Consider the following 23,591-nt stretch of genomic DNA (forward strand, 5'->3'; position numbering starts at 1 on the left):
AAATAATTCCATCAGCACATACCGTGTGACAATAAAGCGATTTTTCATTATCTGCTGACCCCAGCATCCAGTCTGCAGTTTGGCCTCTTATTGTGTCTGATATTGGGAGTTTCCTTATTCAGAATATATCTATAGTAACCAGTGATTAATGCTGGAAGCGCATGTTCTGTGGGCTTTTGAATGTAGAGAGGCTCAGCAGATGAATTGTCAATGCGTCAGCTAGGGACAACTACATGGGACTTTGATATTCTATAAACTCAAACACAATGCACTTCAATAAACAGATTAACGATTGTTTGATTTCCCAGTGGTCGTCATAACACTTACTATATTTGTCATACAGCAAACAGTATTTAAAGGGAATCTTATTAAATGATCAACAGCAAGAGTAAAATCATGAAGCCTTTATGAGTTACAGCGCTACAACTATGAAATGATGTAGTAAATGGCTGAGGGCCGAGCAGAATGACGAGGCTCCCAGGAGCAAATCCTCCTCCATCCGGATGGTTCTCTCTCTTGCCACATCAGACATACAGACGAATATCTGAAAGGAGACCGAAAAGAAATATGTAATTTTCCAAGAACATTAAACATAAATTACGACTCAGTGTCCCACTGGCCTCTGAATGTTTTCCATTGGCTTCCCTTCATGTGGAGAGAACAGCTTATTTCAGGAAAACCCAGGACACAATTTATCTTTCACTGCAGATTCTGTCCGACCGGCACTAAAGAAATTCCATCACAAACCTTATTGTTACAATCTCAAATTGTATACATTCAAAGAAAGATATTTAAAATAAATACATACCATAAAATGTTAAAAAAGATTACCTTAATGTCATGTACTGATGTCATTGATTGGCAGCACTGTATGCAGGGTCATATATTACACAATGTGACATTCACTGTTATTTTCGGAGAAATAGACGGAAGGCATATACTGTATAGACGAAGCAATGGACAGTGCTATAACTCTGATGTTGTGGTCACAGGGCAGCTCTAGATTCTAGCCCCTTTGATTGTGATCTCTCAGTCATAAGACCTGGAAACCCTGGAAAGCAAAAATGTAAGGACATTTTTGACAAGGGAAGCAGTCCATGAAATTGAAAATTTGAAGAACGAATGACTTTCTCCCCCTTTTTTTAAACTGGGTTTTTAAAGTGGATTCTATCCCTCTTCTCTGTAGATGTGCTCACACAGGCCAGTTACACATGTTGACATTTAATACTTGTGTCAGACAAATTGGACGTCATCTGTGGGGATGTGGTCAAGTGATGAAATGTAATTGAAGTCATGCTAAGTCACAGTTGTGTAGACATTCTTTATATTTTGATTTAATTTCTATCTAGAAAAACAGACAGAATGATCATAATGTACAAACGTATGTCCTGCATTTTCCAATCTTTTACAATAGCTAAAAGTAAGCATACTTTGTGGAGTCTGCCACCACATAGTATTACTGAAAATGCCTATGCGTAAGTGACGAATAAGGTCTTTGAATGTAGAATCTTTTAATCTTTATTTAATTTTAAGCTTCCTCCAGAAGATTTGTGGGCCAGGGATAATAATGGCTACACACCAAGGCTGTTCAGGTTGGAGGTGAGATACATTTTATATTATGTCATTTTTATATATTTCATATTGTTATGTGTTTGCATCTCAAAACAAATCAGCACTTTGTTCACTGGCCTGTTTTTCTCAGCAACGGAAAAACAGCTTTCTCCGGAAAAAAAGGTTTTCCTTTATGGACGAATATGTATTTAAAGAAGAAATTCTCTGAATTGTTGTTCTTTCTCTTTTGCAGAAGACATTCACTTTCCATGTGTCGTGGAACATACATGGATGCATTACATCTAGTGAAGTTCGGTTTTCTGGTATTTTTCTTTGGCAAGCATTTCTTCATCTTTTGAATCCATCCATTCTGATGATGACCTAAAAGGCTGATGTAAGCCCATGAGACAAAATAGTTAGAAAATAGGTTTTATTAGTGTCTTATTTGGGTGGAATCAAGGCAGTTAAAAAGATACTTAAAGTTTTCAGTTACTCATTTTCCCTGCTATTGTGCCTTCATGCACATCAAAATAGACTTTTTCAGTTTAGATAAATGATTTATAGAGGTCCAAAATAAATATTAAATATTAAAGAGTTTGTGTTAACTGGCCTACAGCTACATATGTAACGGTGCATTGCAATGCAATGTGTGTGTACATATATATATATATATATATATATATACACACACATTGCATTGCAATGCATATATATATATATATATATATATATATATATATATATATATATATATATATATATATATATATATATAGTTAGGGTTAGGGTTAAAACTCAACTCAAACTCAACTCAGTAAAGCAACATAGCATTATGTTGTCAAGACAAGACAAGTTAGACAGTTTGATTTCTCATTTAATTGTTGCCTTATATGGTGTTTTACTGTAGTCTATCAAATACCATGGCAGACTTATTTTTTCTAGCTCATAGTGTAGCGATATTTTATTTTTCCCAACCAGAATTTACTGTACTCGACCCAGTTACTGTTTTGGCTGCATAAATATACATCTGACGGAAACAGGACAATCACACTGGGCAAGCCTGTAGAACTATATGAGCAGATGTATTCATATGGGTGTACATCATCGGTGTGTGAATGTCTTTCCTTAATGCCAGCAGCATTCCCCAGCACATCACAGAGACCCGGAGGAGGGTGGTGAGGCAGGAGAGTCAGCCGTGCCCCCTGACCTCCACAGAATGAGACTAAGCAAGGGGAATTCACTGGTGTGAATAGATGAATATTTCTACGTCTATTAGCGAGACGATTGGTGTTCAACCCTTCCACGGTTCAGATGAGAGTTTTGCTGTGATGGATACCAGCAGAAAGATGGGAACCAAGCACGCAGGTCCGGCGGCAGGATTAACTAGGCAAGGGGGGTATCAGACGTGACACGAGGGGACAAAACTATTTTTCACTTGCTGATAACACAGGGTGGATAATGATCTGAAGTACATTACACACAATTTGCAGCCGCGGTTGCTCCCGCAAGAATACAGGCTTCTGCTGAAAAAACATGGACAATTCACGACTAAGAGTGCCGTTATTTGCTGCATATGACAACAGAGATTGGTCAAAGTCTGGCTACCCTTATCGTTGTAATGCAAAGCAAGCAATCTACTCCACCATATCAAACCACTTTAACATCACGTCCCCTTCTAAGCAGCAATGGCAATGATAAAATAATGTCTAGGCTTACTGGCATTAACTATGGATTTCCCAAAAGCTATAAAATACAAATCCAGCCAAGCCGCCTCTTTCTACCCTGATCAAAAAGAGTTGCGACTCAGATATTTGATTCAGCACCTCAGCACGCCGTACAATTGGGAAGGTCATGTGGGCAATAGAGTAGCGTGAATGAAATGCTCAGACACAACAAATCGAAGGTGAATGACGGTTTGGGCAGATATATGGAAAAATGGATACTAAACTAAGGCGGTGAAATATTAGATATTACAAGTAATATTTTACCTGTTATTTAGTCAACAGTCTAACATCCAATTTAGCTTTACATTAAATACATTATTAATTTATTTAGAACTTGAAATTATAACATTGTATTCTAGTGATTTGATAGGCTTGAGTTTTTGAGGGATATGATTGGCTGGGGTTTTCGAGCGATCTGTTTGGCTTTGGTTTGCGAGCGATCTGTTTGGCTGAGTTTTTCGAGCGATCCGATTGGCAGGGAATGTTTAGCGATCTTATTGTAAGGCGTTTTCGTGCGATCGGACTCGCTGTGCTTTCGAGTTGGTTGTGTTTTTCAGGGTGATCGGACTGGCTGGGGTTATCAAACGGTCAGACAGGAAGGGGTTTAAGGCGATTGGGCTCGCCGGGGTTTTCAAACCATCAGATTGGCTGGGGTTTTCGAGCGATCTGATCGGCTGAGGATTTCGAGTGATCTGATTGGCTTGGTTTTTCAAGCAATCTGACGGATGGCAATTTCGAGCAATCGAATTTGCTGAGGTTTTTGGGCTATCAAACGAAGCCCCCAGGGACAGTGCATACTTCCGCAATCCCACCAGTGCTCAGCGGCCAAGCCGGGTATTGCAGCTGTTTAAGCGGGCTGTGGACGGGTCCCTCGATTCAAGGCGCCCAGAAGTAGATATCTCCGTTCACTCAAATACGAGTGGGGAACAGTAATGTGTCCCCGCAAAAAACGTCTGGATATCAATCAAGGGCTCATAATTATCTTTATGCCATGTGCTAAAAAAATTTAAGTTTTCTCTTTTCAAAATGCAACCTCAAGCGTTTCATTAGCCGTTTTATGTTATTATTTTTTGCTGGAGAAGGAGGGGTGGGCAGCTGAAAGGAGTCGTAGTGAAACAAGTGTTGTTTCGGCCCGGCATTCGAGAGGGCCTAGTGCACGGCTCCGTGAACTTCTCGTGTCCGAGGTTTTTCCTTTTACTTAACATGAATGACGTTGATGGTTTTTCATCACTTAAAGGGCCCTATTTTAATGGTCTGAAACGCAAGTGAGAAGCACCAAGTGCAAGAAGCTTTGTGGGCGGTTCTATGGCAATGTCGCTATTTTACCGGCGCAAAAAATGACTCTTGCGCCCGGCGCAAATCTAAAAAGGGTTGGTCTGAAGTAGCCTAATTACCCGTAGGTGTGGTTTGGGCGTAACGTGCAATAAACAAGAGTGCCAGCTCCTATCCCCTTTAAGAGCCATGAGCGCATTTGAATCTGATGAGTTGATATTTTCACAGCGCGTCTGCAGTCTCTGATGAGGCAGATGCACATGAATTTCAAACTTCAAATGGCTCAGTTTATGGCCAAATAATATGGCCTAATTCACACATGGAATAAAGTTTTCTTCCACAACTTCAGAAATACTGTGTCTTCAAATAAATGTTTGTAGGCAAAGAAAACGTAAATGGTCAATGATATACGCAATACATGCATTATCAATTTACTATGTTGTTGGTGTTATATAGAGCAATCTTTCATATTTATGAAGTAAACGTATACTTCCATGGTCGGTAAACAATGCGACTGCGATCGGTCAGACCTCTCGCTTATGATGCTACAATGCTAACAATGCTAGAAAACCATGCATATTTCTGCATCCGGTACGTCATGAACTAGGGCGTGGCTAGGCTCCCGTGATGCGGAAGCAAATCTCTCCTTGATGTTGCCCTGCGACATTGAGCGGTTACCATAGGAATGAATGGGCGCCATTTTGAAATCCGCTGTCCATTCTATAATATAATAATAATAATAATAATAATAATAATTGATCCGTTTTTTATAGCGCTTTTCTAAGTACTCAAAGACCCTTTACAAATAAGAAAGGAATACATACAGACAGTGAAGACAACCAAGCAAAAGGGAAAAAAAATAAAAAAATAAACAACACCACAACAAAAGGCAACACATTAAGAGAGCGGGAGAGAGTCGAAGATGGCGGAGGATGATTTGTCAAATGTTGCAGGCGGTCCTGAAGAGATAGGTTTTAAGTTGACTTTTGAATGAACAGAGTGTATCAGAGTTTCGGATGGCCAGAGGGAGGGAGTTCCAGAGGGTAGGGGCGGCGTTGGCGAAGGCTCTGTCCCCCAATATGTCCATGCATCAAACTTGCTGGGGGTTTCCAGTGATCTGACTTATGGGTTTTTCATGGGACTGGACTGGCTGGGGTTTCCGAGTGATCAGACGGGCTGAGGTTTTCTAAATGTTAAACAAGGGTTACATTTGTGTTACCCTTGATGATTATGATGATTATAATCACACGACAAACCCCTAAGAGGAGGTGGGTGAGGTTCATAGGCTCCTCTCAGCATGGTGTGCCTGCGGTCTGTGAAGGTGTTGTTGCAGAGGCACATGTACGGCTTCTGCCCGAATGTGATGGACATTATTTTTGTAATTGTAATTACCCCTTTACTGATCCTTTACTGTGCTGGTTGAACCTCCATATGCTTTAAGTGAGAAAATCAACAAGAACACTCCCAACACTAACAGTTTTACATCATGTTTTGTTTGAAGGTTAGTATATCCTCCCTATAGGCCTACAGTTAATGTGTTCTTTTAGCTCATGATTTAAATGTGATGTTGCTGTGGCCCGAAGCATTGTTGGAGGGTGAGCAGCAAATCCCAAGGAGTAACTCCAACCCCAGGATGCCATAATATATATTGAATAGCAGCCACTATATATTTATTTTGATTATTGGCCAAATTATTTCTTACTCCCTTATATTGGTATAGGCCCATAAAATCCAGTATCGTTCAGGCTTTAAAACCCGGTAATGTTTGGCTGAGAGTCAAACATCCTAACCACTATAGGCTATTATACCACTGTGGGAATGAGCCAGAGCCACATGTCAACATCATATCAATAGTCACACACACACACACACACACAGACACACACACACACACACACACACACACACACACACACACACACACACACACACACACACACACACACACACACACACACACACACACACACACACACACACACACACACACACACTGCTGACACTTGTAGGTCCTGGAGCTGGTGTGGATGTTGGAGTGCCTCAAGTACTCCTTGAACGCGAAGCTCTTCCCACACACCTTACACATGAAAGGCTTCTTACCTTGGAAGAGGAAGATGATGGCTTGTGAAATGATTTATTCTTTCCTTACTCAAAGGTATGCACACACGTAGAAAGTGATGATATTTATATTGGCTGGAGTAGACAACACTGTCTTGATGAGAGCAGAAGATTGCAATTAGTGTCGAACATATCCCCTACTGTGATCAAAATGGCAGCTCAAGTTTGGTAACCAACAGTGGTGGCAGAAGTACACACATTCTTTACTCAAGTAGAAGTACAGATACTTGCATAAAAAAAGACTGAAAAAAAAAAAAAGTTGAAAAGTACTGATTCAACTTATTTATTTAAGTGCAAAGCTGTGTCTTTGCAAAGCTAACTGCACCTTACATCATATTTACATAATTTGAAGACTGTTAAAGTTGAACCATTCTAACTTAAAATAAAATAAACAATATACTTTATATAAAAATATACTGTATAAAGAATAATATTTATCATGTAACTTTGTTCCAATGTGCAAATCAGTTTTAAACGTCAGCAACAGACTTGAAACATTATGATCAAAACTAGTACACAATTCAGGTCTAATTAGGCTTCAAACTTTTTGTTATAAATGTCCTCCTCTCTCTTACTGTAATTAGTGTGGAACCTCTCCCTTCATTTTCAATGTTCAAAGCGCGTCAACAACAGGCACAGACCAAAATGCCTCTGGATGCAATTATAGCCATGTGGATAAAACGCCCCACTCCTTGGTACAACTCTTAGCCAAACACGCATTGTCTTAAAACACATTCTCTCTAGAGCCGTTTATCTGTCCTGGGCTACTGTGGAACCATGGCGGTGCAACTCGGCGTCCACCGAGTTGGTAGTGGGAGAGGACCCACTACCCACGTATATGGAAACGGCTCAAACGTAATGAAAACACAGCTATTCTTAATTTCATGATCGTACACTAATTAAAACATACTCATCTATGTTATTTTTCATTTCTGCCAATTGCATTCAATTACATGTAGCTAAAGCAAAAGTTAAATCAGGAAGATGACATTTCCCTTCTGTTTTCATGGATCTATGTTATGTTCTTAATTCCCATGCAGTCATCGCAAGCCCCTGCGCTTCCTCTCTCAACCTATGGACCTTATGCATTAACGAAGGAGTGATGTACATTTAAAGAGTAAAATTTAGCGCCCATTGCGCAGTGTGTATATAAACCTCTCACTCGTTCTTTTCACTTGTCTGTTGTTTCCTTGAGACTTATTGCAGCACTCCTCCATCCCGTTCACCCTTGGGATTGAGCTCCACCTATGGAAAAAGAAATGACTTCCTCCAGGGCCAGGCCCACCGTCCATACACACACCACCACCAACGTCTGAACACCATCAGGGGGACTCATAGCCCGGCATATTTCCTGCATCCATCGTCCCCATAAACAATTATTATATTAATATGTTGGCAATAAATGTTGTGCATAGTATTATACTTGATTTTTTAAACTAATCTCCCCAGATTGAAATTCCACTAAATTCTATAACTCGACCTTTAACCTGGAATGGAAAGTTTATCCTATGTATTTGTTTATAGATATAATGTTTGTATATATATATATATATATATATATATATATATATATATAAATTATATGTAATTAAGTGTTGCATGGGAACATTGGATACAATCACAGAGATTTAAGTGGAAACATTCTTTTTTCTAGTGAGAATTAAAAAAGTTTCTTATTCCAAATTATCCTTACTATATGCAATTAGTATTTGTTGTTTAATGTCTAAGAGTACTATTTAGTTGTAGAGGCTGTTAGACAGAAAAAACGTTATAATCTACCCACAATGGCAGTGACGTGCAAAACGCCCTGTGGTATACAAGACTCTTTCAAGAGCTATACATTAACGACAATAAGTCAACTGAACCCAAGTTAAAAACTTAAATTAGTCAAAAAGGAAAAGAGGTATGTGTTCAATGAACAGTAAGACTAAATTGTTTTTTCAACTGTACTCAACATAAATAATTGTACATTTCAGCACGGCATAAAACAAAGACGAAAACTGCAATGACAATTAATCCCCACCAGATAGAGACTCATTTCCACCTCTTGATGCAGCTGAGTCAAGAGAATGTTGGTTAGTTCCACAGTTTGCCTTTAGAGGCGCTAGAACTTGGAGTGTGAATGGATGGTTTGTGTATGCTTGTGTGTGTGTGTGTGTGTGTGTGTGTGTGTGTGTGTGTGTGTGTGTGTGTGTGTGTGTGTGTGTGTGTGTGTGTGTGTGTGTGTGTGTGCGTGTGTGCGTGCGTGCGTGCGTGCGTGTGTGTGTGTGTGTGCTTGTATGCGTGTGTGTGCAGTGTGTGCGTGTTTGTGTGTGTGTGTGTGTGTGTTTGTGTGTGTGTGTGTGTGTGTGTGTGTGTGTGTGTGTGTGTGTGTGTGTGTGTGTGTGTGTGTGTGTGTGCGTGCTTGTTCTTGCGTGTGTGTTTGTGTAGGCGGTTTGGGCTACACCAATGGGGGTGCGAGGTGCTTCAGAAAAGCAAGGATACAATAGTTTGTCTCTAATCGTTTTCCGTAGTCCTTCGCTTCACAGTTTTAGAGACGCTCTAATAATGTAAAACTCAACGACTGAATCATCATTATGGCAGATTAACGACGCGTACACACGCTAAATGTACACATTAGCCACAATAAGCGTGGTTTTTGGTTAACTGAAAGCCAACCAGGAAAGTACATTAGTATTTCGTTGCCATGACAACACACGCTAAGGTATGTAACTTTCAGTCTGGTTTTACACATTGTTTGCTAAGTTGATGGATGCAATACAATATATTATTGCCATGAAAATTGTCTGCCATTAATATTGCGTGCGTATCTGCTACTTTTCGAGGTACCACTTTATGTATGTTTGTAGGTTTATAGGTTTACAGCCTATTAAGACTTTTGTGTATGTAATGGAGGTTAAGTATCACGGCACGCACTTTGATCAATGAACCGACGTTTCTCAAATAAGGTTTTACTCAAAAAGTGTTTCCACTGCCAGTGGTATTCAATGTATGGCACATAAGGATTGTGCGTTTAGGTGGTTCACTTAAGATTTATCATTTGTCTCTTGACCTAGCTGCAAGAGAAAAAAATACAATGTAATATCCTAACGCGATATATCGGATAATGGCCTTTTATGTTTATCTGCATTTATCTGAATAGCATATCTTCCGACATCAAATGGTATACAATAATACTACAATAACCATTGATATTGGATTTGTTGTCCCCATCTCCAAGGCAACATGTGAAATGCTTTGAACAAATGGGGCAATTTGATCTACAATGTCCTTGAGCAAATCATGTAATTTCTGCAAATCAATGTTTAACAAGGATTCAGAGAAGAAGGATTTGTTAGTTTTTCAAAAAGCTTTCGTCGAACTTGTAGTGGGCAAGGTTGAAAATGTGATTTATTCAAATGCATATACTGTAATGTGTTGGCGACTATTGTTGATAGTCCCACACTCTCTACACTGGCATATTAGGATTCACTTCATAACCTAATGAAATGGCCTGGCTCAATATTTGCATTCTAAACATGCAATTTCTTGCCTCATCAGGTAATGTAATTCCATGCTTCATTAGGACTGTGAAGTTTATCATTTGTCATCAAAGCCAAGCTGTCAATAAATGATTAACCTTCATTTCAGGAAAATGAAATATTTTGGATCAGGCAATGCTGATTACAGTTTTCATTATGATTGCAGTCTGTTAGTTTGAATTTGGCTGAATTTTGCCGGTTGATTATTGCAGAGAATCACAGTCATTACAGAACTGCCTGAGCCTAATTAAGCATGCAGAGTAAGTTGAAATGACAGGGCTGCAAGAGCTTCCGTATGGTGAATATCTTAATGGTCCACTGATGTGGATGAAACGTCTTGCAAGGGGTAGGTCAATATGACTTCACGCTCCCACATTGCTTTCCATGTAGCATAAGTAAAACAGATTTACCAAGCCTGTGTGCGGTGGGGCTATATGTTTTCATCAGGTTGCTTTGAGCACCACATTGAGCTTCATTGATCAATAAAGCAACAATTATTCTTTGTTATCCTCATTAGTTGTCAACGTTTTAACACAGTTGTTGATAAGGCTGTGTGTGTGTGTGCGTGTGTGTGCGTGTGTGTGTGTGTGTGTGTGTGTGTGTGTGTGTGTGTGTGTGTGTGTGTGTGTGTGTGTGTGTGTGTGTGTGTGTGTGTGTGTGAGATAAGGGGGAATAATGTGTAAACTACCAAGTAAAGTGGATGACAATTTAAATAATGGAAATGAGAGTGTTTAAAGAGACAAACTCCTCATGTGTCTAGTAGGCAGCAGTCTGCACATATTCAGCTGCAATCATGGTAGAGCAGCATTACATTTTTCTCACCTGTTGCCGAAATAAGCCTAACTTTATTGCACCCTCAGTGACAGAGAGTTAAGATATGTTAGGCCTCGCTTGTGTCATAATACCTAACATAATTACTTTTCGTATGAAATTTGATATGAAGTCGCCAAACCAGTATGGAGACCTTGCATATAGATTGCGTCTCTTACAAGGCAGGCTGTTCATTTATCTTTCAGGGCCTCTTGTTTGTGTACCAAGTCTATAATGTGTTATTACTCCCATTTTGCCCACTCCTATGTGCCATAACTATTTTTTTACCAGGGGAAAGCAACACTATTGTGATCCTGTGGCACAGCATTAAACACATCAATTGTAACTACCTTATAAATACAGTACTATGTCAAGTTTAACTTCTGCTGCTTTTGCTTTGTTTACAATTGTAAATACAGCCGTTAAACAAAGAGAATACTCTTAGCTTAACTGCTCACTGCATTGCACAAGATATGCCTAATGGCAATTAGGAGAATAGTGGAGTTAATGGCTTATTTCCTGTCATACATGTGATGTGATCAGATTAAACAAGGCTTCTGTGATGGATTGCCATTACCTCGCTGCCAACTGTCCATAAGGCTTGCTTTCTTTTCACTAATTCACAAAATTGTTGCCTTGCATTCTAATGGCTCCATTATGGAGAAGGAAACCTTTGGGGACGTGGTGTTGACATGTACAGAAGCTTCTACGCGTCAGGGCGACAGCTCGGCCAGAGGTCACCCGATTTGCAGTTAGAGTAAACAGGATATGCAATTAACTACTGTTTCCACAATGACTTGACCTGCACAAAAAAGCCAAAGGGACTGAAGCCTTACAAGAATGAATTTTCCTTTCTAGATGAAGTAAGACATATAAAAACAGCTTCAACTGTAACTGTGAAACCGTAAACTAGAGGTTGTGTTCTCTGACTGCAGGGGAAAGCCACCCATATTAAACTTTTGTATCTTCATTGTGCCTATTATAAACATTAAGCCTAAGAAGTTGTTTCAAAGTTTGTTCTGAGTTAATAAGAAAATTAGCATGATAGTGTGTGTGCAATTAGGCAAAGCAAACAAAAGTTTTTTCCACAAAGTGTAGGTCTGTATTTAAACGACCATCCAGTCCTAATAAGGGACCTCAGGGAGTTAAGGAACCTAATAAGGTAAACAACCAATAAATGGAATAGCCTTTGCCGTGGATGACATTCACTACTACTCAACCACTAAAACAAGTTCAAAAGATCCAATACAAAACGGTTGCCTGGTTTTAATTGGATATTCAAAATGGTTGTTTATTCTCAGATTTGAGTAAACATGCCATTCTTCTAAAGCGTTGCCAATAAGGCACATAATTATGACAATTATTTTAAAAACTTTCAGTTCAAAAGAGCCAAAATCCATAATTAATAACTACATCCTCAAAAGTTTATAATCTAAAGTAAACAACTCTAAGATTACAATAGCTCCATTTGTCTTTGGATAAAACTAAATGAATTTGCCATCCCAGCCATGTGTCTTCCTGAAAATGTATCAATAACAAAATAATCCCATAAATGTTCTACCTCTCTATACGCACCACATAAAAACACAGCTTTAGAATAATGCTAGTCCAGTCCTGCCTGAAGTTGATATTGGATCATCTTCAATGATACATTTTGGATATGGTGGCTAATATGTGTTTTTATTAAATATCTGTAGAGTGTCATGCAATTAGGTTCTAGATGCATGTGAGCGTTGAAATACCATTATTATTTCTTTACTTTGTGAAGTATCTTCGATGTACTCAAAGGTACAATGTAGCATTGACACTGAGCGTTCAAAATGGGTACTGCAGTCCAAATTCATGATAATGGAGAGAGTTGTCTCCGCCTGCCCACTTCTCCCCAGACTGGAAGCTAAAAAAAAAACGTATCCCTCCAAATTCATGCAAAGTCACAGTCACAAAGGCAAGGTGTTATTTGTCTGGACCTACTAACAAAAACTGTTGCAAACAGTAAATTAACATGAAACACAAGGTGGCATCTCTCTGCTGTCTGATTCATATTGTTGTACATCAATATATAGAACTTATACCTCGGTAATCAAACTAGCCCGATCTAAAATAGTCCCTATTCCCTAAGGGCCCTATTTTAAAGGTCTGAAACCGAAGTGAGAAGCGCCAAACGCAAGTAGCTTTGTGGCCGGTTCTATGGCGATGCTGCAATTTTACAGGCGGATAAATTACTTTTGCTCCCGACGCAAATCTAAAAAGGGTTGGTCTGAAGTAGCCTTATTACCCGTAGAAAATGTGCGTTTCCTGTACGGTGTTTGCAGATGCATTGATTTAAAAGTACAACTTCTTACCGCTGTATCAGTTGTTCTTTCCCAAATAATTTCCCAAGAATGTGTGGCTAGGTAGATGAGAGAAGAAAAGTGCGTGCGCAAGGTGCACAAGCAACATTATGCATGCGCCCTTAATATAGCATCTGAACAACGCGCCACTGCCTTTAAACCAGGTATTTCTTGGTTTGTGGCGGAATTATTTTCTGAAACTGCAAAATAGCACCAGGGAACGTTTGCGTCAGAACACGCCGTCTCCTTTCGCCGAACCGCCCCTTGGGGCGCAAGATCATTCCCTAATTTACCGACGCGTGGCGGTGGAGGGAAAAGAACGCTCTGCGCCAGTTGCAAACTAGCAACAATACGCGTCAGTGTAGAAAGTTAATTTCGCTTGATGCAAGATAGGGCCCTAAATGTTCAATTTCAGTATTTCAGAGAGGCTATTCAACATATTCATGTTCATCAATACACAAGGGTCAAGGTAATGTAGCTTAAGATATAATGCAATTTTTGTCAACTACAACCAGGTGACCAACAGGTTCCATACAACCAAAACACACATAGGGCCAATTAGCGATTACCTAATAGCCATTGTGTTTTGAGATCCGGGAGAGGAATTCTAGACCAGTGGCACTGTGGTGAACTATTTGAGGATCACAGTCCCTTGACCCTGAACTTGGTGTCCATTTCAAACATGTTGGCAACAAGAACAAGAGGCAGACATCTTGGAAAGAGACACCTGAGGCGTCTTCAAGTGTCCAGCCCCGCCCTCCCCCCTTTATTTATCCATTCCTTCATCATATGATGCCTCGATCTCCCGCAAATGAGCTGTGATTGGAATTTCCAGAGGCTGTCACAATGGTTTTGAATAAATACAAGGCAGAGGATAATGGGAGAGACAGGCCTGTTATAAGAGCTTTGTCGTGGCTAAGATAATGCTCCAGAGTGAAGAGGTTAAAGACACCACTTCCTTGTTAATAATTAATGGCTGCCCGTGTGTGGGTGATCCACATCACCGCTCCGAGTCATTGCATGATAATTGCTTTACATTTAATTTGCCTTGTGAGTGGCTTTTTTTCACTCCAAGCTAGGTAAATTGCGCTTAATGTTAATAAAGGCTCAGTCAGGGAAAGGAATTTGGTGGGAAACCAATCGCAAGAGAGCTGAATAGTCTGCTATTAGGCTTTGCGTCGTTATTTCTCATTTTAACCCAGCTAATGTCTTTAGACTTCAATATAAAATGTTCCAAAGTGACGCTCAAATATTTTTCTTTCTTTGTAAGAAGCACAAAGCGTGCTGAAATGTGTCTCTTGCGCCTGGTCGCTATGCTGAAAATATGTGGGTTTGTTTTATGTTTCGAGGTGAGCAAATTTTCTCTATTGTTGTGCTTTTCGCTCAGAAATGTAATTACTTTGCGCTAGGTCCACAAACTGTTACTGCCAAGAGCTCTCTCCTATCCTTTTGCTGAGTACAATTCTTCTGGCATGAGCTGCACTAAACATTTAGGGGGTGACAAGCCATTGTAGCAGGTATGTACATGGCTTTGTGGAAGAACAAATAAATCAATATAAAACAAATAAATGTCCCCACACACAACCCAAAAAATTCTACAATTGATTTGAATTAGAGGTTAATCATGCAGAAGTGTTGCTATGTGTGGGTGCACCAATACAGACCATTAGGATATTTTGGTTTAAATGTAGCGTTAAAAGCAGGGCCCACTATTGACTATCTGTGTGTCTCATCCAGATCGGTGGCACAGTGCGTAGAAGTCTCTAAAAGGGGGCATACACCTCCTTGACACTGAAAGGGTCTATAAAAGAAGAATGCTACTTTTAGAGGCGGATGAGTTCTATGTACTTACCTATGGATGACTGTCCACTTTCCTTAAAAGACTCGGATGATATAAGTCTACTTAATATGCTGGACAGCTGGAAGTGAGCTCACCTTTAAATATCTCTTCTAATCTCTATTCAACATTATTTTGGGCTGTATCACCATTCTATGTGTATATATAGGTGAGTGCGTTATTGTATAGGCTCATGGACCTTTACAACTCTTTCCGCTGTGTGAATCCTGTAGGTGATTCCTGGAGGTGAACAGCCTGCATCTATCCCAAGAAGGCGACAGCAGCAGACGCTAGCGCCACAGGCCAGAGAAATGGCCTCCAAACACATGAGAGCCAACGGCACTGAGAGGAAGGTGCCTCACAGTCGCATGGAGGAAGAAACTAGCCTTAAGGTATGGCCCAACAACCTCTGCTTCTTCGAGCACTTTAAGCACTCAGAGCTTCTGGCATGTCACCTTAGTGTTCCAGGTTTGGACTCTCTCTCTCTGAGAGTCACCTCTCCATTGTTATTCATCTTTGCTCACACAGGAGAATAACACTCTTCAATGCAGAATCTCGTTACCGGATTCAAAGGCATGCGTTGCGCCGACTTTGCTTTTGCAGAGATCATGATCAAGTTAATTAGACCTCAGATTGAATGAACTGCGGCAGCAACTTAATAATTTGACTAGAAATAATATATTGTGGAACCCTAGAGACAGAGAAGCTCCCCCCCCCCCCCCCCCCCCCTTCGTTCTTCAAAGTGCTTTGGAAATTAGGATATATGTGTCAACGTGTAATGTGTTTGTAAGACAAAGTGGCAAAGTAAAATTTGAGCTGAAATGAGGAGTGGTAAAAGCGCAGGGTATCTCTTTCCGAACGTCTTCCAGAGTTCAGAGCAGATTGGTGATTACACTATCTATTAATGGCTCCTTTTATTATCCTATTAAGAAAATATACACTTTTGGACGGAAATTGGGGCAAGGCAGCTTTGGGGTCGTGTTTGAAGCCACCCATGTGGACACCCATAAGAAATGGGCTATAAAGAAGGTGAACCGAGAGAAGGTAAGTGCATTTGCAACTTTTGTTTAAAAACTTGAATTTCACTTTGTCCATACATGGGAAATGGGTCACACACATCGAAAGGTACAATTATCGTGAAGAACAAAAGATAACTAGTATTGTACAGGCAGGGAGCCATGGAGTCATCCTGTTGGAAAGGGAAGTACACATACTGAAACATGTGAACCATCCTCACATCATACAACTGAAAGAAGTCTTTGAAACACCAAAGGTGAGCCATACTCTCTCTTTACTCTTCCAATTTGAACGTCTTAACATTGCTTGCATTCTGTGTATATTTCTTTCTTACTATGCAATGCCTTGGTAGTGCTTAAAGTAGTACGTTCCACAAATAAGTTCAAATCCTCCATCTTGGTACCTCTTGTCCAGCCATTCTAGAAAAACCAAGCAACCAGTTGTAATTAGTATTATTACAACAGTGAAAAGGAACCAAGACGGCAGCTTGGAATGTGCGTGATCATAAGAAGCCCCTCCCTTTAATGGCAGGTTTGTATCTCCAACATTCTGTTACAGAATATGTACCTAGTGACTGAGCTGTGTGATGGGGGAGATCTAAAGGAGTTGCTACAGAAGAAGAGCTGCTTCACAGAGGAGGAGAGCCGACACATCATCACTAACTTAGCCCAGGCCATTGTGTACTTACACAAGAAAGGTACAGGCGCTCACCCAAACGTTGACATGCACACAACACGAAATATGACGTATATAAGCAAATGACTACAAGCGACTACTACCGGGTGAAGTTAAACGTGAGCGTGTTCCATGGACAGGATTCTTAATTACACCCTCTATTTTTACTCTCTCTACACGTTGACAGAGTTGAAACAATACCAGGTATACCTAGAGTACTGGCTGAACTGTATAATGCATTATTGATTTTATTCTTGTAATAAGTAATACAATAGTGACTCTTTGGTCAAATTGGCTTCACGGCAGAGTGGCCGTGTGATATTTCACGCCAGTATGGCTTTCAATCATTATAGAATCCAGTTTATTTTAACGAGGTAATAATGAAGTGCCCCGGAAAAAAAAAGTTTGGCAATTTTTAATTGAATCTGAGGGCTTTATTTGGAGATGGTATGTTTTGCCCTTCTAATGATGAAATCTGTAGTTAGAGGTAATTGCTTGGCAATGAGACACCATTACATGTGGCTAATGACTCATTTACAATGAGCTCGGGAGGAATCCTGATTAATAGGTGTTTTCACATGGAGTGTCCCTCTGCGCTGGTTTAACTCTGAACTCCATAGCATCTAATGATACCCAGGGGAATATGCTAGCTATAGCAAATGTACAAAATATATCATAATTTAGTTGGGGGACAAACAGTAAGCCCTGATGCTAATTTGGCCCTTGGTCGGGCTAGCATGCTGTAACCTCCTGTATCCTCCGGTTGTGTCTAACGGCATAATTCTTTATAACAATGTTTGTTTACAATATTTACATGACTTTCGAAAAGAGTCAAGATCAATATAATGTATTCATAATACAATTAATACTGTACATTAATCAATAAGATTGTTGTACAATGATTGTACAACATCAAATTGCATTCAGCTGTGGTGTTTGATTTGTGACATGACTATTTACCTTAACATGAGAAGCCTTTTTATTAGCATTCTCCTTACTTTTATATTAGTATCAAGAATATTTAGTCTTTTTTGGCGTTCGGAAAAAAAATAATAATTCTGAAATGGTGATTTGCCAAGGACTTGACATATTTGCTGAGATCACTCCATGATATGAAATAGTTTATTTGTTTGCCAAGTGTCGCATGCTGCGTCTATACTATGACTTTGTCACCACAGGAAGGCAAAAATCAGGTCTACTTTGAAAAGATTGTTATTTTTTGCATTGCCTTCTTCCCTGACCTCATTCTACATTAACATCACATCAGGGGAAACCATTTTGGGAAGGGTCGCTGTTCTCTACCCCTTTCTGACAAAATCATTTTAAGAGAGATGAACTTAAAGACGAGAGGATTGTTCCTCACCGAAAAGTAATGTGTGTTGTGACACTTTCCAATCTTACCTCCTCCCTCTAGCACCAACATTTAATCTAACCTTGAACCCTCTCTTGCTCAAATGTCTCTCCATCTTCTCACCGTTTTAATGGGGTTATCTAGGTGTGTGTTATAGCTTTTTAAAGAACAATATATCAGAGCAAAAACTATAACGTGAGACTTCTGGCTGAAGAACAGCCACTGAGGGCACTCCAAGTTGACAAATGCCTCATGGATAATGTTTAGTAGTTAACATCATAAGCTTTATAATCGTTGGTCATTATCCTATGGCAATGGTACTGTCACTAATGCCTTTAATATAAGTCATCTGTTCGGACATTGATACCTATATATCATTTTCAATTCTTTACATTTTCAAAACACATGTACAACATAAAAAAATTATATATATATAAAAAATATATATATGTATATATACACACACACACACACACACACACACACACACACACACACACACACACACACACACACACACACACACCCACGCACACAAAAAGTTTATTGTTTAAGTTGCGTGTTAATTAGGTTTGGTACATCTTTCTCCCTCTCGTCTCTCCTTTAGACATTGTGCATCGGGATTTAAAACTGGAGAACATTCTCCTGAAAGGTTCTTACCAAGGAGACAAACATGGGCTCAACATCAAGGTGAGACGGTGACACACACACACACACACACACCACTCCCTCCCCCCTCCCTCCGGGTGGTCTGTGCTCGCCCCCGCAGTCCCGCTCACTGACTAGTAAATGGTTTTAAATACGGCTTCATTATAGCAGACCTCCCTCTGCTCAGCCCGCGCAGGGTTTCATGAATCAACCCCTTGAAACGCATTAGCACCTGAGCATGCCATGTTTCAGTGCGTCAGCAGCAGCACAGAGTGGGTTGAAGCAGCAGATACCGGGGGTGCACGCTATGAAACCAGGCATGCCATATGGCAGCATGGGAAAGGTTTAGCCTTTATGTTTGGCAAGACTGGGCTCCTCCCCTTATCCCTGATGGCTGTAACAAGTATTAACATTAGTCCCTGTCCATCTGCCCTTCTCTGGCATACATACTTCATCTCTGATCAAACTTGGAAACATTATAGACATTATGGAAGACTGTTTCTCTATGTTTGGCTGTGCCGACAATGTGTTGTTCAATGCAATCCATAAAGGCTTTTACCTGAACTATTACATATAAGAGCCTTAGCGTTTATGTAAATGAATTCACCCCAACTAAAGGTGCTTTATCATTGGCCGTTCAACTCTGCCCACATGATTTTGGAAAAGGATGTGTGAACGTGCTGTTATCATTGCAATAAAACTGTACATGATATTAAATACTGGCCTGATATTCTTCCATAGGACCCCTTATTTACATAAAATAGTTTTTTGAAAAAAATATTGTTCCTTAATGAAAAATCTCTCCCCTTAACTGATCACGGTGTATGGATGTGCTTTTTTTTACTCAGGGAAAACCCGACTCCATTACTTTCCCGGGTGATAACATTATAGTGACTGCCGATGTGTTAATTATTGATTCAGTGTGCCGTTGGTGAGCGTTCTCATGTTCCCTATAGGACGGCCATGTCCCGTCCATGTGCCATGACCCGTGGCCCAGCGACATAGGAGACTAACAAGTGTCTGTGTGGATCTCTCTGCCTGTGTCTAGGTGACAGACTTTGGATTGTCTGTGAAGAAAGGTGGGGTGGGGAGAGAGAACATGATGAAGGCTACCTGCGGCACTCCCATCTATATGGGTGAATATAAATACACCCTGTGTAATTCATTAGGACGCTGAAGGCCTAGCAATTACTCAATCGGCAAGATTTAGTCTTTTGTTCAGCTGAACCTGCCCACCTACTGACTGGAATGTTTTCAAAACATATTGCCCTCCCTCCTATTGGATCTGTGTGTGTGTGTATGCGTTTATGTTTGTGTTTGTGTGTGTGTTTATGTGTGTGTTTGTGCGTGTGCGTGAGATTGTGTGTGTGTGTGTGTGTGTGTGTGTGTGTGTGTGTGTGTGTGTGTGTGTGTGTGTGTGTGTGTGTGTGTGTGTGTGTGTGTGTGTGTGTGTGTGTGTGCGTGCATGTGGGTCTGCGCATGCTTGTGCATGTGTTTTTAGCTCCTGAGGTGATCACTGGTCATGAGTACAGTCAACAGTGTGACGTGTGGAGCATTGGAGTGATCATGTACATGTTGTAAGTCCAGTCAACCCCACAACACTGTACAACAATATATGAGCCAACAGCCTCATGTGTACAAAGCACAGGTAGGCACACACGTCTGTCCCCGCAGGATATGTGGAGAGGCTCCCTTCATCTCCAGCTCAGAAGAGAAACTGTTTGAGAAGATCAAGAGGGGAGAGCTGACGTTCTCTGGTTCAGTTTGGGACACCATTGGCGATGCAGGTGACGGCTCCACTCGTAATACTTCCCCCACCCTGAATGTGGTTAACCTTTGACCTCTGCTTCTTCAGGTTAACTGCTGTGCCGCGAGATCATACCCCTTGCATACCATGTGTGGGACATGTGGCCATTCGTTTTTTTTTTTTTTTTTTTTTTTTTTTAACCATTTCAACGTGTTTTTGGGACAGAATAACTGAAGTGTCTTTAATTCAACAGCAAAAACGGTACTGGGCTGCCTCCTGAAGGTTGATCCAGCCCATCGCATCACCGCCAATGAGCTAGTGGACAACCCCTGGATTACGGTAAAGCCCAAATCACAAGGCGGTGTTGAGACGGACACAAAATATTGTTTTTAAAAGACTTGAGTCGATCAGAAAGCGAACACACGCTGCTTCTGCTCTCTGAGGGAAGCTGCTTTCTAGCTGCCCTCATCGCCCATTCAAAACCATGTGCTTGCCCGTTCCTCCAGGGGGACACCAGCAACCCGGCCACGCCTACCAATGTTCTGGAGATGATGCGTCTGTTCCGGGATGACCCCGATGAGGGCGAGGAGCAGGAGGGCAGCGAGTCCTCCCTGTCTCAGTCACTAGAGGAGTTCTCCCTCCGGACCCCCAGCAACAACAGCCTCCAGGAATACATTGACGAGCTTTCTCCTTACCATAGGGAGCTGGTATGATGTGACTACAGCCCACACACACACACGCACACACACCCATGCACACATACACACACAGGCTATTTAAGGGGACTCCCTGGTTCGTGTTATGTATCTCACTGTATGTATATCACTGTACACCGGTTAGTCTTCCTCTGTAGATCGGAAAAATTAATGAATGAATTCTTCAGAGTCAACCTTTATTTCCGATAAACATGGCCTTTTCCAAAAGGAACATGTTTTTGCCTCGGTGTATCCGTTGTTGGAATGGACCTCTTGTTTCCATCCCTACAACAGCTAATTCTGAAGAAGTCCACAGCGGTCAATATATGATGAGCTTTTAGCGAAGCACAGGGCTCCAGGATGTGCGTTTGGGATATAGCTGGCCAACTGACGGAAGTTCAGCGTTTTTAACTCATAAAACATGGGTTTGAGATTAGAAATCATGGACCGGATTCGACTGGTTTTAGAACGCCAGACAAAGCTGTAATTTGATCGGACGCACTTGGAGAGGTAGATTGGATGCACTTTGCTTCAACCGGGGGTCAAAGTTGAAATTGTTTGAACTCTGAGCGTGGTGCAGACAAGGTGGAAAATCTGAGCTGTCCACTCTGCCATGGGTAGCTTCAACACTAGGTTGGACTTAAGGACAATGTCTGAAAGCTCATCATGTGTAGGCTCTACACATGAACAGACTAAGGGAAGTTATTTTCCATTGTGATAAACAGTTGGTTGACTAACAGTAGATGGTGATTTGTTAAATTAAAAATGAGGAAATCATCAAAGGAGCAATATAGACTGCTGTTAGGACCTTTAAAGGTCCTAATGCTTAATAATTCCAAAAAATCAAAGAAGATGTATTAGACTATGCCTAGTCAAGAGTCAATGTATTAGCCAGACTAACAATACCAAGGGCTAAACCACAAAGATATGGATCTGCCTCCTGGCTCTCCAGTGACTGGAGGAAAAATTCAGACCAATCTGTGCGTTTCACGGTCTTTAGATACATGATACGGTCCATTCCTTTCTGCTGCTTTGACCTCAATTAGCCCAGTCGGTAATGATCTGGTCTTTGACTAAAAAAACGTCTGGCTGCGTCTTAGATAAGTCAGCCCTGACGGTAAGTTTATCAGCACAAGGTTAAGCTCTATTTCATTATTCAGTGTCATTAAAGAGCAGGTCTCTCATGTTCCCTCTCTGGGTTGTGTCTCTGTGATCCTGACAGGAGGAGACTTTGGAAACCTCTATCAGGGTGGAAACAAACAGAGCGGACATGGTGAACACCAGCACGCTCAGCCAGCCCACAGCACAAGAGAACCACCTGAACGTATGTTGGACCTCGCATCATTCCGGCAATCTGTTGTAGTGTAACAGCTTGTTAAGACTCTGAGGATATTTGAGGGAGAATTCCGTAATTCATAATTCGGTTTTAAATGTTAAATGCACCCGTTTGTCTAGTATATTTAGTGACCACTAGATGGTGCCAGATTTAATGAATACGGCAGATTCCCACAATAGTCTGTTTTTACGTGGAAACTGTGATGTTAATGTTAATGGCCTTTTATGAGATGAATGCAAAATGTTGTCTTTGCAGGCTGATACAGGTGCTAAAGCAGCCAGTCGGCCAAGTGCAAAGCAGAGCAGCCTGAAGGAGAACAGCGAGAAGGGCCCTCACGCCTTCTTGGCCAGCTGCGGCCTCAAACAGACTCCTAAAGTGGGAAAGGCGGAAGCTAACCTACCCTCCACCTCCAGCAGTAAGCCCGCCAACTGCTCCCTCAGACCGCCCGTTTGCCCGAAGAATAAGAAGAGCTAGGCCCAACAGCAGAAGCAACGTGCCCAGATTCAACCTGGGGCCCGGTGCCAAAGTACTCGGGGGGGGGGGGGGGGGGGGGGGGGGATGGCAAGCCCATTAGGGCCCCCAGGATAAGGCAACTAAGCACATGAATACCACTTGACAGAAAACGTTTTCTCTTAAAACCAGGTCAGACACAAACTACTCAGTGCTGTACGATAGTGCACGATGTCCGAACGAATGGCGATGCGCCTTCGGTCGGTGGTTAGCTCGGTGGGTTGAGACAAGAGAAGAAAAACGACACAGCAATGTAACTCTACCTGCAGCCGCCTGGTATTGGCACCACTGTATGAAGCTACAGTACATTTGCAGGGGCTCTTTGCATATTGCAAATAGAATGAGTATAGTGGTGAAATATTATACAAAAATGTGGCTACTTTGAAAGAGAGTGTCTCTTCTTATTATACTGTGAATGTTTTGATTTTGCGTTAGCTTTGTTGCTAGGT

At 41.1% G+C, this 23,591-nt stretch overlaps 1 protein-coding gene across 1 annotated transcript; it reads left to right on the forward strand.

The window, feature by feature from the left end:
- Nucleotides 1-9,105: 9,105 nt before the first annotated feature.
- On the forward strand, nucleotides 9,106-23,180 carry stk33 (serine/threonine kinase 33). Its single transcript, XM_030377804.1, has 13 exons — nucleotides 9,106-9,369; nucleotides 15,397-15,555; nucleotides 16,094-16,207; nucleotides 16,332-16,436; nucleotides 16,739-16,877; nucleotides 18,814-18,896; nucleotides 19,903-19,990; nucleotides 20,356-20,431; nucleotides 20,529-20,641; nucleotides 20,855-20,940; nucleotides 21,108-21,308; nucleotides 22,519-22,620; nucleotides 22,888-23,180. Exons 1-13 carry the CDS (start codon nucleotides 9,352-9,354, stop codon nucleotides 23,104-23,106), a joined length of 1,503 nt encoding a protein of 500 aa, XP_030233664.1. The 5' UTR covers nucleotides 9,106-9,351; the 3' UTR covers nucleotides 23,107-23,180.
- Nucleotides 23,181-23,591: the final 411 nt, after the last annotated feature.

Source organism: Gadus morhua, chromosome 14 (genome assembly GCF_902167405.1).
Source record: "Gadus morhua chromosome 14, gadMor3.0, whole genome shotgun sequence".
NCBI classification, from domain to species: domain Eukaryota; kingdom Metazoa; phylum Chordata; class Actinopteri; order Gadiformes; family Gadidae; genus Gadus; species Gadus morhua.

Coding starts and splice junctions, on each gene's coding strand:
- stk33 (XM_030377804.1), top strand. Junction 16,437..16,738: donor AAGTCTTTGAAACACCAAAG/GTGAGCCATACT, acceptor ATTCTGTTACAG/AATATGTACCTAGTGACTGA. Junction 22,621..22,887: donor CACAAGAGAACCACCTGAAC/GTATGTTGGACC, acceptor TTGTCTTTGCAG/GCTGATACAGGTGCTAAAGC.